Source organism: Aspergillus welwitschiae, assembly GCF_003344945.1.
Source record: "Aspergillus welwitschiae strain CBS 139.54b unplaced genomic scaffold BDQ94scaffold_33, whole genome shotgun sequence".
NCBI classification, from domain to species: domain Eukaryota; kingdom Fungi; phylum Ascomycota; class Eurotiomycetes; order Eurotiales; family Aspergillaceae; genus Aspergillus; species Aspergillus welwitschiae.
Genome location: NW_020798727.1, coordinates 40,323 through 53,436, shown reverse-complemented (window position 1 = coordinate 53,436; position 13,114 = coordinate 40,323). Strand labels below are relative to the sequence as shown.

Sequence of the window (13,114 nt, the reverse complement as noted above, 5' to 3'; positions counted from 1 at the left end):
ACAAAAAGACTGGGTAAAGACTGGGTCAGACTTGATAGACCTGATGAGACTTGGTACAGGTATCAGACCAGACACTGAAGCGAGGGGAAAAGAGAGCTGAGGCCGCAAGCGCTGAGGATCAAGATGGATGGACGAGCTGAGATGCCATGAGGGCTGGGTTTTATGTTTATACCTGACAGCTTCAGATCCGGTCTCCGTTCGAGCGAACCTGCTATGCTCTCGCCTCAATGAGAACCCTTGCATGGCCTTCCATGCGAACGCCTTGTGGTGAGAGTGTAGAAGTGGTATCCCGATGAGGAAAGAACTGACTCAGGAACTACTGACCACGATGCTACATGGATTCAGTATCCACAGATCCTCTATTATTCCGGTAACCGTGCCTGCACGCCCCACTGATCCTGCTGAGCCATGGATTTTCGGCTCAACGGGTAATCTGCTAGTTCTGATTTGTGAAGCCTCCTCAATACTACTCCTTCTTTCAGAGCTTCCTAATCCGATTCTTCACTGTTCAGCGACCCGCAGGGTGATTTGCAGGTGACACATGGGCGTCGGATTGGATTGTGGAGTTCCTGCGGGTCGGCGATGGAGCCAGAGGAACACGAGGCAATCCTGCGTTAGGCTTGTCAGCCTTTCCGAGTCCAGTCGCACCATGAGCTGCTAGCTCTGACATTTGCCTCGTGGAACTGACGATAGTGGGGTTTCGGATGAGACACGGGCAAGGCGAGCGAATAGGGTCGTATGTTGAGGCGGACCTTGATAGATAAGCCACGAGAAAGGATGTTACTTACTTCGTATTTTGGCTGCAGTGGACAAGACCATATGGGGCAGACTAGATTAAAGTGTGGAAAAATCTAGCCGAAAGATGGAAGGTGTAGGGTGGGGGCCAACAATGATCCCTCACAAACGTGCCCCTGTCAGTGTTTCTGAAGATAGAGCCGCAGATGGATGAGCTAGATGGCTACTGTTGGAGTTTCAGATACGCTGCATGTATAATTGTTGGGGGACTCTATGCCGCCAGCGTTTGTCCTGCAGCAGCATCGTGCTGGTGGTTGAGATGCAGTCTTGGCGAGACACCTCGGGCTGTCTGGATGTAGTATGTACGATTAAGCATCGTGGGTAGATCCGATCCGTGCTCGGCACCGGGCCAAGCCAGTGTCGATAATAGAAACGCCGCAAGGATATTAGCATCCCTGGCGATAAACCTATTAGTCACGAAGAAGGCATGTGCAGTCTAGCCGCCCAATACGAGATTCTTGCCGCCAAAGCTTACGGGGATCCTTTAGGGCAAATCCTACGGGATTCCTCAGGCCAAATCCTACGGGATTCTGGGGGCCAAATCCTCGGGGAATGAGGTCTTTACAAGTGCTGATTTTAAGACTCTGCGTCAGAAATTAAACGCCTCCACGCGAGCGGTCCATCTACCACCCTCCACCGATTCTTCGCCCCTGTTTTATTCTAGCTTCCCTCTTGTATACCCGATCTGGATGTATTTACCGGCCCTGCCATGCTGGTTTCTTCTTTGAGACAACAACTTCGTCCGTTTTCCTTGCCAAGGCGTGCGGCCATCTCTTCTCTTGCCATACTGGGAATGTGGGATAGTTTGCCCCGAGTAAAGCCTCCCGTGTGCGACGGCTGGATGGAACGGTGATGGGAATTTCGCAAACCAACCCCCAGAAGAGAGAAGAGGTTGCCTTTCTTTCCCATCTCAGTCCGCCTTACGCCACACTTGTACGAGATCGCGCCAGTGTATATAGATCTTACAGTCGACAACCACCGCGTCAAAAGACATGTCGATATTGTTGTTGTTAAGACATTAATTACGAGTTTAATGCTGTCGCTGGTTTACGACGACTACATCCCATTCCCATACTTTCCGTCTCTCCTCCTGTCATTTCCGATCATCCTTTTCTTCCTCTCCCTGATTAATCAACAACGACGAGGTAAACAGCAGCAACACCACCACCACCATCACCGTTACGAAACAGCATCGCCTGCACCACCACCATCCTTCATAATGATCGCCCCCATTCCCAAGACGCAGACCGCCATCATTGCTGCTGACGAAGAGGGCACTCTCCGCATCTCGCACGATGTGCCTGTGATCGACCTGGAGCCGGATTCCGTGCTCGTCAAGACGGCGGCGCTGGCCCTCAACCCCGTCGACTCCAAGATGGCCAAGGGCTTCGCTGTGCCCAATGCCATTCTCGGCTTCGACTTTGCCGGCGTCGTCGTGGCCATTGGCAGCGGTGTCACCAGGCAAGACCTCAAGGTGGGCGACCGGGTACTAGGCACCGCCGACAGCATGGACCGTAACAGACCGAGCGGCGGCGGCTTCTGCCAGTACGCCTCGACCGTGGCCACCCAGGCTCTGCGTCTGCCGGATGACATGTCCTTCACCGATGCCGCTTGTATAGGCACGTCGCTGTCGTCTGCAGGCATTGCCTTGTTCCGCTCCATGAAGTTGCCCGGGTCATTGACCGCACCCAACTCGGCCGCCAAAGCGCCCTACGTGCTCGTCAACGGTGGTAGCACTTCGACGGGCACCATGGCCCTGCAGCTGCTCAAGCTGGCAGGCTTCCGGCCCATCGCCACCTGCTCGCCGTCGCACGAGAAGCTGGTCCTCTCCTACGGCGCCGAGAAGACGTTTGACTACCGGTCCGCCGACTGCGCCAAGGACATCAAGGCGTACACCAAGAACGCTCTGGCCTACGCCATCGACTGCATCACCGTCACTTCGTCCATGAAGCTGTGTTACGAAGCCATTGGCCGCGCGGGCGGTCGCTACACCGCGCTGGACCCGTACCCCGAGGCCCAGGCCACCCGCAAGGTTGTCAAGCCCGACTGGATCCTGGGCTCCACCGTCAAGGGCCGCGGCAGTACCTGGACGGCCCCCTACGGGCGGGACGCGGACCCCGATGCGCGTATCTTTGCTGACGAGCTCTACGCCGGCGCTCAGAAGCATCTGCTCGAGGGCAACCTCAAGAACCACCCTGCCAAGGTCATGTCGGGCGGGTTTCCCGGCATTCTGGAAGGATTGGAGATGATCCGAAGAAAGGAAGTCAGCGGTTTCAAGCTTGTTTACGAGGTGGATCAGTAGGGTTGAGCTTTTGGGTATAAGGCGTTGCTCATTCTTTTTTTTATCTTGTTCCATTTGTTATTTACGAAGCTTCTCTGTCAAGGGCCTCAAGGGGATTTTGGGTGCTGAATAGTGATAACCTTGAGGCTATGTGCTGACAGCAAACTTATTTGATGAATTGTAATCATATCAACTTAATTTGATTTTATCAGTCTATCCAGTTATGCTCGTAGAAGCATCCAAAAATATTAATATACAAAACATCCTTAAAGCTCCTCGTTATATAGCTCGAGATCCTAATTCTGTACTTTCCACCTCGATATTCATCTCAAACCCCCTACTCCTCCAGGGAGCAGCCATGGGGGCAGTTATAGCCAGTTCTAAGAAATATAAAAGCAACAGTCCCAATTCCCACCTATACCTGTGAATGTGGCAGTCAAAAAGAGCCAGGCGGGCATAAATTCTTCAGAAGAAGCTATACAAGATATGGGAGACCCTCCCGAGCAGCCGCCCATACCTGCTTTGGTCCCACCTCAGCCATATAAACAGGCACCTGCGAAATGGGATGATTGTGAAACGATACGACATTGGAGTAATGGGTGTGTTAGTAGTTAATTTACTTCATATTTACGGTGTCAGAGTGATTAAAATGTATGTTTTCAAAATAATCGGCGGTTGGGTGCGGCACTCGCTTGGGAAATATATATTTCCTTCGAAGCACCCGTGGTAGTTTCCAAAGTCGTATAGTCTTGTCGCCATGCCAGTTGTCAGCTATCATTGAAGAATATTACTGACTAAACTAGATTTGGATAATTAAAGTCTCTATAATATACTCGAAGAATAGTCTCCAATTTAAAATCCAGCTAGTATAGTCTTGTAAGATATGTTGTATATTCCAGGATTATATTACTCTGGGTCACATATCTATTAGTCGCCTAACTAACTGGAAGCAACTTATTTCTTTTTGGTCTAGCGGTTAGTGCGTCAACAGGTTATAAGCCCGGTCGGGTTCGATTCCTAGCGTGGTCAACCTGGCTCAGCCCATGCAGTTCCAGTATGAGGGGGTGTCTAAGCCAGAATCTGGGCTGTGTTAGGACACATTTATCTCCGTCGCCTGGCTAACCTGAAATGATAATATCTTTTTTATTGGTCCTAGCGATTAGTTCGTCTACATATAATAATCATGAAAGCTAAAAGCAAGCATCTTGCTGCCAGGCAAGAAAATCATTTACTGAGATCGATCAGAATAGACTCTAAGAAGAGTTCAATATACGTTCTTCATCTGTAAAGTAATAACAGCTTTATAGTCTCGTTAATCTAACCAGACATAAGTAACTGGCTATTTGTTGAGAACACCGCCAATAAAACAAAGCCTAAGTAGCTCTAAGATACTATTTTAGATCCTTTATTGTGGAGCCTCAGAGCCACAAAGTACAAGTATTAGAGCTACATACAAGTAACTTACTGTCAGGAGAGAAAACTGCTGACCAAAGTCCCTCTCAATAATCTTCAAAACTTTGCTGTAAAATGCCTGTGGCAGTAGTATACCAAAATCAGATAATCCGTTACTGGAGCTAGATACTAGTATATGTTTAAATGTAGTATGAATTAACCTAATTTCTAAATAGTCTCCAAGCATTCACTGCAAGGCCCCTATGATAAAATTCCAGAGACAGATACTACCTCGGCATCCCCCGCCCCTCGGGAAGAAGAAGCTTGCTTCTAAGAGCTTGGCCTCTTTCAAGGATTTGCCACTGTTGCGGGAGATAGTCGATTTCTCCTGTCCCAGCCACAGGATTTAGCTAATATATGCATCTACCTTGTAGTGACATGACCAATTTTGTGGTCTAATGAGGGAGCTCTGTTTGGGTACCGGAGGAGATTCATCCTCATGTTGATCCATATATGAGTCTGATTCAGCGCCAGTAGCGATCAGCAATTTGTCAAGACCCAAATCCTGGTGGATCAAGTCTGCACTCCAAGTCACACCGGCTAGGACAGCCTTGAGTAGAAATAAGCAAAGCATTTCCGATGATTTTGGCTGAGAGACCTACATTTTGTCGATCTGCAAAGACAAGTTGAAGATGGTTTACACCTCCCGAGAACATGGATGATTCTGTACACCTCTGTGCGTCTCAAAGGCCATCTGTGTGCTGGAAGTCCGAGTCTTCTCATCATGCCCTTTTCTCTCCCAGGATCAATCTTGATTTTCCAGGGCTCCGAGTTCAGAAAGAGTCGGTGACATAATTGATTAGCAACGAGGGAGTGGGAAGCTTTGTGATATGAGGCCATGAAGTAACTCAAAGAGTTTCTTAACAGCCCCTTCAAGGCCCGTAATAAATCGCTGTAAAGCAACGATATTATTCGAGCATATTTCATCTCTTGAAGATAGCCACCACATATTTTCACAACGCTGCCGGTGAGTTATATGACACCAAAGACGCTAGCTGCTGCGGAAGCCCCTTCCATATTTGAACATGCAATCAATCTGTGATAGCTACTATTTGAGCCAGGAGGACTGAATCATGTCAAGGACATATGTAGTTGACGGCGGATGTACCATCCGTGACCGCATCCCCGGTCAATTTGAAGAATGGTGCATTAAAGAGCGACATGTCTTCCGTAAGAAAATGCCCGGCGTGAACATTGATCTGAAAACACGATTGATACAAATAGTTAGCAGGACTGGAAGCCAATCTACCTACTGTGCCATGCCTGGCATGGTCGGGATGGCAGAATGCCGAATAATTCCATCTAAAGCCGAGATCGCGCTCCAGGCCTCCCGTCCCTCGACCATCATCCGTCCACAGACTTCCCACATTCGGTGCATCCCCAGGACCACGGAATCCCATCCCAACGATGGGGTTGGGCATCGAAGCATATATTGATCAAGGACTATTGACAGGTCATGTTGGCTGTGGGGGTGATGCGTGGGAGAGGCAGAAACCGATGGCGGTCGGTAATGGGAGGATCGGCGGCCGGGACAGCAGTCATGGCGGGCCGAGTGGGAAGCAACGGCACGCCATGCACGGGATCAAGCACCAACACTGCGCTGCGCAACTATACGCGGTGTTGCAATAAGCACCGATAGCCGTCTTTGATTGCATGCTTGTGTACTACGTGGGAATCCCCCGAGATGTTACAGGGGATGTCTGGGTGACTTGCATGAACTTTAAGAATGGGTGTAGACTGCGTCATCCGGGGAGCTTCCACAAAGATCAGGCAACCGCGGATGCCAGGAAGGTGGGTGTCACCAAATAGCCAACACTGGGATTGCTAGCCTTCTGAATGCTGCTAGCGTGGAGAGGTTTCTCTTGTCCCGTGGGACATCATGCCCCCTGCTATGTACTACCCACGCTGACTGGGTGGGATCGCACAATCGGTACAACGCGATGGAGTACTTGAGCAACGAATCCTGCACAGCTCCGATGTTCACAGTTGGGATGTTGATATACCCTTCCAGGTCCTGATCGACCACTGGATCTCTCCCGGGGTGTCCATTCGGAAGGGCGGAAGGGCATTGATGAAGATGGCGCAGCGGACCAGCGGTGGCTAGCGCGGATACAGTTTGGCATGATGGGATCAAGAGTCCGGCCGCCAGAATGCCCCCTTAGGAGAAGCCAGGATGCCATTAAAGGCGGCGGCGTCGGCCATGACATCGTACAATCAGGCATATGCGTTCAGCAATGACATCCGGATTCCCAGACACTGGTGCAGAAAGACGGAGGAAAAGGCGATAACAGCTATAATGGGGGCCATCATAGTATCCCGCAATCTTGGACCGGGAGCGGAGTCCACGTTGCCTTCTTCAAAGTGAAATGTCGCTGTATTATCGCGTCGCAGCTCGGCCATCAGCCCGCCTTGACAGTCAGCCGGGGAGATGGCACCAATCGGAATACCACATACCCAATTGAGCTTGTAGGATCTACCGGCGGCGTTGTTAGTCAATGCGATCGAGGACGTCTACAGGAAGAAGGGCTCTCACCTGGACATTGGTGCCCCAACCTCGGAAACAACACAGTTTCAGCGGCATGAGGCTGAGACGACTGCGGAATGGAGATAAACTTTGTGATGGAGACTGCAGGTTACAATCATGGCCAGGCAGTTCTACTCAGCCGTGGTTGTTGACACTTTTGTCAATCGGGAGAATCTCTGCAGTGAGCGTGTCTCTTGGTGTCACTACGGATCATTTGATCCGGGAAGGCCGAGACGCTGCCTGGGTTCTTTCCCTGGCGATGCGGCCATGGACCATGAACCGATCTCATGAGTGCAAATAGAAGTGGCCGTGCAAGCGATCCGAGTGGATACACAACAGATAGTACGATTGGGTCCGATCTATCTATATACTATGGATCGATATTGGCGAAGTCGTGGGTAGCAACGACCACCAATTAGGAGTTTAAGGCCGAGAAGCGCGCAATGCGCCATCTGGTGTACGTACACCATGCAAGATGGACGATGCACGGGAACCAAGTATAGCAGCAGCGAAGGGGAGATAAAACATTCTGGAGCAGCAGTCATGTTGCAATCGGGACATCCCCCTGACCCGAACTCCACCCAGAGTCTGGAAACCTCGACTGGTTGTCCCTTGGGCCGCCATGATTGGCGAGTTGCCACCACCACCACGCCATGGACTCCACCACACACAACTTGACTGGTTGGCATTGGATGGGGCCCAAACCAATGGCGGACCGGATAAAGTGAAAACTAAAATGGTTTGCAATGGTGAAAACTTTCCTTTTGGTCGGCCCGGGGAGGGATGGGATTGGGTGGGATTGGGTGGCCAACCCGGTTTTTCTTCTTTCTCAGGTACCACAACGTGTCTGGACCCATTCATTCCCATTCATTCCCTGAACAATCCCTCAGTTGGTCTATGGCAGTCCCATACAACATGTGAGGTGGAAGTGAAATTGTGAATATTGGGGCAGATTCAATTCACTCTGTGCTGCAAGGAGAGCAGCGATGACGATGACCAGCAGGATCCAATATCAAGTCGGGATGAAGGGATGGGAATCGTTCTGCAACATTGGCCGGTGAGCTGTCAGTTGGTTTCATCGTGCAGCGCCGATCCTGCATTCAATTTCTCCGGGATCCAGGCCGGCTTGTCCTTCATCACCAATCACGCCCGCCCTCCCCAATGTGCCATGAAGTCATGCTTCTCCTCCATCCCATCCTGTCCCGGCCCTGCTTAAAACCACTATCCCGACGGGTCTCTCATCTCTCCTCCCAGACTGCTCTTGGATTGTTTCTTTTCTTCCCGTGTCTCGTGCCTTTCCGATCCCGACTTGTGGGTGTTTGCTGTGGACTTTATTCTGGTATCTCCGACACTGCATTCTTCCCTTTCCCTAATTCTGCAGCAGCTGGTGCTGGTCTAGACTGCGACTTATTTTTGGTCGGCCCCCCGTGGACTTTGCCTGTAGACGCCCGTTGGGATTCCCACGCTTGCTCTCCACCCACCCACGCTTTTCTTATCCACCTTTTTATTTTTTTTTTTGCCTTTTTGACTCTCGTCGCTTTTTCCCTCCTGCCATTCAGAGTAATTCTCCAGTACCTCCATCCATATTCTATCAATCCCGTCCCCATCACGTTTACCCGTCTTTTGACACTTGCACTCTTATTCATCGGGTTCTCCCCGTCTGCCTCTTCTCATTCGCTGGGGTGCTTTATATTGCCGAGTCTATCCGAACTGCCCTTTTTTTCTTTCTTTGTTCGCCGTTTCCCCCCAGCTTTTCAGCTACATATCACGCATTCCTCGCCCATTTGATTTCCTCCTTACATTTTTCACCCCCCACACCTTTCGTGGCTTGACAGATTCCTGATTGTCCGCGCAGCTGGCTGCTCGGACTGTTCCAATGTCGGAGTCACCACGCCATGACGATGCCTCCTATGAACTCCTAGGCCGCCAGAACAGCTGGGATGGAAACGACGGGAACGACGACACCCTCGTCCCACGCAATTCTGGCGAGCCATCCGCCCCCTCCCATCCCGAAGGCGAACCTCCTGCTGCTGCAACAGAAGAGGGTGCCCCCAATGAAACCACCAGACCCGCGCGCGTTCGATTTCGCTCCGTCAGTAACCATAATAATGAGACGGTGCCCCAACGCCCGCCCATGCCGCGCGGGGATTCCGAATACTCCCTGCGCTCAGTGCATTCCTTCGTCCCGACGACCGCGGAATCGACGGATCTGGCCGACTATTTCGAACGCGATCACGCGCAGGAAAATGACCCGGAAGAGCGAAAAGGCGACCACCCGGAAAAACGCTCCTCGCCCACCGCCGATGAATCGCGAGACACCTCCCTCGACAAAGATGAGCCGCAACAACCCGTCTCCGCCAAGGACCGCTGGAAGAACGCCAGCAAACTGATTCGCCAGAAGACCGTGCTCTTGGGTGAACGTCTCGGTCGACCCTTGGATGATGTCGGCGATTTGGGAGCCGCCATGTTGCCCGATGATCTGGAGGGCGGCTATCCCCCCCGTCGTAGGGGCGAAGAGAAGGAGCCTCTCGATCCTCATGGCCGCAATGACGAAGCGCCTCCCCCGCCGAGTGCCGAAGCCCATCGCCTAGTTCGCAGCATGACCCAGCACAACATGCATCAACGCCGCAAGCCCAAGTCGGCATATGCCAAGTCGGGCCAGGAGACTCCCGATGGGCTGGGTCGTCCGGACTCGTGGTACGGAGCTGGGACTCCTGGTGGTCGCGGCGGGGGTGGTATTCTCTCGCAGCTGCTCAAGTTACACGCACAGCAGCAGGCCAACCGAGACAATATGTCCATGACGGACTCCTCAGATAACGAGTCCGTAGCATCCTCCGGCACCGCAACGCCCAGGAGAGACTTTTCCGCGGGTACCTTCTCCTCCGGAACGGCGACGCCCAAGAAAGAGAAGGTCAAATGGTACAAGAAGTCTAGTCATCAGTCCACCGCTTCCCTGGTGGAGGCGTCGATGAACCTCAGCCGGGCGAGTTTGCCTGCGTCGGCAGACACGTTGGTCAACATTCCCAACAAGAAAGGCAAGAAGAAGCGCAAGACCCGCCTCGAGGACGAGATCCGCGTTACGGTGCACATTGCCGAGATTCTGGCCCGCCAACGATACATCATGCAGCTCTGTCGGGCGCTCATGCGCTATGGTGCCCCCACTCATCGTCTCGAAGAGTACATGCAGATGACGGCTCGTGTGCTGGAAGTCGAAGGGCAGTTCCTGTACCTTCCCGGGTGCATGATCATGTCCTTTGACGATCCGGCCACGCGTACGGCCGAGGTCAAGCTGGTCCGTGTCGTGCAGGGAGTTGATCTGGGTCGCTTGGCGGAAACACACAATGTCTACAAGAACGTCGTTCACGACATGATCGGGGTGGAGGAGGCCATCCAGGAGCTTGATCTGATCATGAAGCGACCTCCCCGTTTCAACAAGTGGATCCTGGTGGTTACCTACGGACTGGCAAGTGTTGCCGTCGGTCCCTTCGCCTTCGACGCCCGCCCCATTGATATGCCCATCATCTTCTTCCTCGGATGCCTCGTCGGCTTCATGCAACATGTGCTGGCGCCCCGGTCGGTGCTGTACTCGAACGTGTTTGAAGTCACGGCGGCCATTCTGACCTCGTTCCTTGCGCGAGCTTTTGGTTCCATCTATGCCACCGTTGATGGGACGCACGAGCGCCTGTTCTGCTTCTCGGCCTTGGCTCAGTCCTCGATCGCTTTGATTCTGCCGGGTTTCATGGTACTGTGCAGCAGTCTGGAACTGCAGTCACACCAGATGATTGCCGGTTCAATCCGCATGGTCTATTCCATTATCTACTCCATGTTCCTCGGTTATGGCATCACGGTCGGCACCACCATCTATGGGCTGATTGACGGCGACGCTGCCTCGTCCACAACCTGTAAAAACGAGGACGTATGGGCCAGCAAGTATATTCAGCATTTTATCTTCGTTCCGATCTATGTGGTTTTCTTAGCCATCATCAATCAGGGCAAGTGGAAGCAAGTGCCCGTGATGATCGTCATTGCGGTCTGCGGCTACGTGACCAACTACTTCAGCACCCTCAAGCTGGGCTCCAACTCCGAGGTCGCCAACACGGTCGGTGCATTCACCATCGGTCTGTTGGGTAATCTGTACAGTCGGCTGTGGCACGGACATGCCGCCACCGCCATTCTTCCGGGTATTTTCGTGCTCGTGCCGTCTGGCTTGGCATCCAGTGGTTCCTTGCTGGCGGGTATCCAGTATGCCGACGAGGTGCGTGACAACCTGCGATCGGGAAACACGACGGCGACCGACAGCACTACCGACTCATCGATTGCCAGTCTGGGTTTTGGTATGATCCAGGTTGCCATTGGCATTACGGTGGGATTGTTCGTGTCTGCCTTGATTGTTTATCCCTTCGGCAAGCGTCGCAGTGGTTTGTTCAGTTTTTAGATTGTTTGCCATCTGATAATTTACCATATACACCGAGCGGTTTCGAATTTATTTAGTGTTACGATGCGTTGAATCATGTATTTCGGGATCTTGTGTTGCATTTGAGCCGGCTTTGCATAGATATGACTATTGATTGATTGATTGATTCACTGCTCTCTCTCTCTTCTTTTTATTTCGGGTCATTGCAGGGCAATGTCTAGCCTTGATGAATATACCTTGGTTCGGTGGATAGATAAAATAGTTTCAGGATATAATTGACATGATGTCTCAATTCGATGGTTTACCTAATAATTCACTACGATAGACCTCTGATTCATCCAGATCAAGCACTCAGTAGAATGATGGTTGTCCCAAGCAGTCCAAGCTACTCCACGATCGCAAAGGACACTAGCAAATCAAATGAAAACAAAACCATGGTCTGCACCCCGCGCAAGATATCTTCTCCAGACCAGATGAACCAACTCCAACACATTAACCATTTGCCTCCCAGCGCATGAACCACTCCGGAACTCCTACTCTTGTTCCCTGAATACTCTGAAGTACTGAATGCACTGAAATAATTACGAGGGATGTATTCCTTTACTAAGAAGTAGTAGGCTTTGGGGCCCGATCACGTAGAAATCGTTCTTCATCTATCTATCTTCATCGATAATGACTTCAGTAAATACCAACTACTAACCAGATGTGCGATCAGATACCCATCCTTCTTAAGATCACTATTTATTCATCAATACCATAGTCAGAAAATAACCAAGATGTTAATCTTGAGACGATGAGACCATTCCAACTCGTCATCATCATCAATCATGGCCCATATAGCATGATGCGTCCCCGAGATGGACATTCAGTGTATGTATGTAAGTACAAAGCCACCCCCCCATGTCAGATGCGTCAGTATGATAACCAATGCCACCACTATCACCCAGCAAAGTCACTCAACCGCGGTGGGTAACCCCCACATCATTCATTTCTTTTGGATAAAGATCTTCGTTTTCAAAGGGAACTATCTCTCCCCCCGTCCCCCCTTCCTCTTGTCCACTTCGTGAACCTGCATGGGTCTGTGATGTTCGTTTTCGCGGCTTACTGATCGATACTCCTCTCTTAACTTTACCAGTAGGAGTTCAATGACCTCGAGCGGCCCTATTCAAGCACACTAGGACCCTCCTCAGACGCCATGTATTGTTTCCTAGGATTCGTCTTGGTTTTCTTGCCGTCTTTGTTTGCCCTCTCCTTCTTCATACATGCAGGCATACGATGTTGATGCTATGGTTCGCCCTCTTCGGCGCTGAAGTAGGAATCAGCAATTCTGTCCAAGTTCCACGTCGTCCTGTTACAATAGCACAGCACACTACCTCAACTTTTTGACCGCTGAGCGTACGTAATCTTCTGGGATGATGTGATCGTGGCTTTTCTTCGTCAAATCATCCGTATATATGTCGGGGTTGTATAGAGGCTCGTGGTCCCATCTGCCGTGTGTGTCGCTGTGCTTGAACGGAAGATCCAGGGATGGGAAGATGTGAGCGAGTACTGCTGGAGGCTTAAAGGTTTCTCAGATGCGTCTGTCTCCTTAGTAGGTAGGAGGATCGAGAAGCCGGTAGGTAGGAGTTGGGAGTATGTGCCCACTTCG

The 13,114-nt window shown here is 51.4% G+C and overlaps 5 protein-coding genes across 5 annotated transcripts; 3 read left to right on the top strand and 2 right to left on the bottom strand.

Annotated features, from left to right (window-relative positions):
- Positions 1–2,014: 2,014 nt before the first annotated feature.
- Positions 2,015–3,097, top strand: BDQ94DRAFT_181896 (zinc-binding alcohol dehydrogenase family protein; the record flags this gene model as incomplete). Its single annotated transcript, XM_026774007.1, has 1 exon — positions 2,015–3,097. One exon carries the CDS (start codon positions 2,015–2,017, stop codon positions 3,095–3,097), a length of 1,083 nt encoding a protein of 360 aa, XP_026622894.1.
- Positions 3,098–4,681: 1,584 nt separating this feature from the next.
- BDQ94DRAFT_79595 (uncharacterized protein) lies at positions 4,682–5,695 on the bottom strand. The gene is made up of 2 exons (XM_026776572.1): positions 5,131–5,695; positions 4,682–4,987 (listed from the first exon to the last, which is right to left on the bottom strand). Exons 1-2 carry the CDS (start codon positions 5,453–5,455, stop codon positions 4,875–4,877), a joined length of 438 nt encoding a protein of 145 aa, XP_026622893.1. The 5' UTR covers positions 5,456–5,695; the 3' UTR covers positions 4,682–4,874.
- A 592-nt stretch (positions 5,696–6,287) lies between these two features.
- On the bottom strand, positions 6,288–6,898 carry BDQ94DRAFT_79611 (uncharacterized protein). Its single transcript, XM_026776573.1, has one exon. It carries the CDS (start codon positions 6,748–6,750, stop codon positions 6,418–6,420), a length of 333 nt encoding a protein of 110 aa, XP_026622892.1. The 5' UTR covers positions 6,751–6,898; the 3' UTR covers positions 6,288–6,417.
- Positions 6,899–7,803: 905 nt separating this feature from the next.
- On the top strand, positions 7,804–8,555 carry BDQ94DRAFT_149636 (uncharacterized protein). The gene has a single exon (XM_026767423.1). The coding sequence runs from the start codon at positions 8,083–8,085 to the stop codon at positions 8,266–8,268; it is 186 nt and encodes a 61-aa protein (XP_026622891.1). The 5' UTR covers positions 7,804–8,082; the 3' UTR covers positions 8,269–8,555.
- Positions 8,556–8,900: 345 nt separating this feature from the next.
- BDQ94DRAFT_181894 (threonine/serine exporter family protein) lies at positions 8,901–11,778 on the top strand. The gene has a single exon (XM_026774006.1). The coding sequence runs from the start codon at positions 8,929–8,931 to the stop codon at positions 11,485–11,487; it is 2,559 nt and encodes an 852-aa protein (XP_026622890.1). The 5' UTR covers positions 8,901–8,928; the 3' UTR covers positions 11,488–11,778.
- The last annotated feature ends 1,336 nt before the right edge of the window (positions 11,779–13,114 follow it).

Bases quoted from the DNA above. Each gene is read 5' to 3' on its own strand.
- BDQ94DRAFT_149636 (XM_026767423.1), top strand. From the start codon at position 8,083: ATGGGAATCGTTCTGCAACATTGGCCGGTGAGCTGTCAGTTGGTTTCA.
- BDQ94DRAFT_79611 (XM_026776573.1), bottom strand. From the start codon at position 6,750: ATGCCTGATTGTACGATGTCATGGCCGACGCCGCCGCCTTTAATGGCA.
- BDQ94DRAFT_181894 (XM_026774006.1), top strand. From the start codon at position 8,929: ATGTCGGAGTCACCACGCCATGACGATGCCTCCTATGAACTCCTAGGC.
- BDQ94DRAFT_79595 (XM_026776572.1), bottom strand. From the start codon at position 5,455: ATGAAATATGCTCGAATAATATCGTTGCTTTACAGCGATTTATTACGG. The intron at 4,988-5,130 runs GTAGGTCTCTCA...GCGCTGAATCAG, and splicing joins TCTTTGCAGATCGACAAAAT to ACTCATATATGGATCAACAT.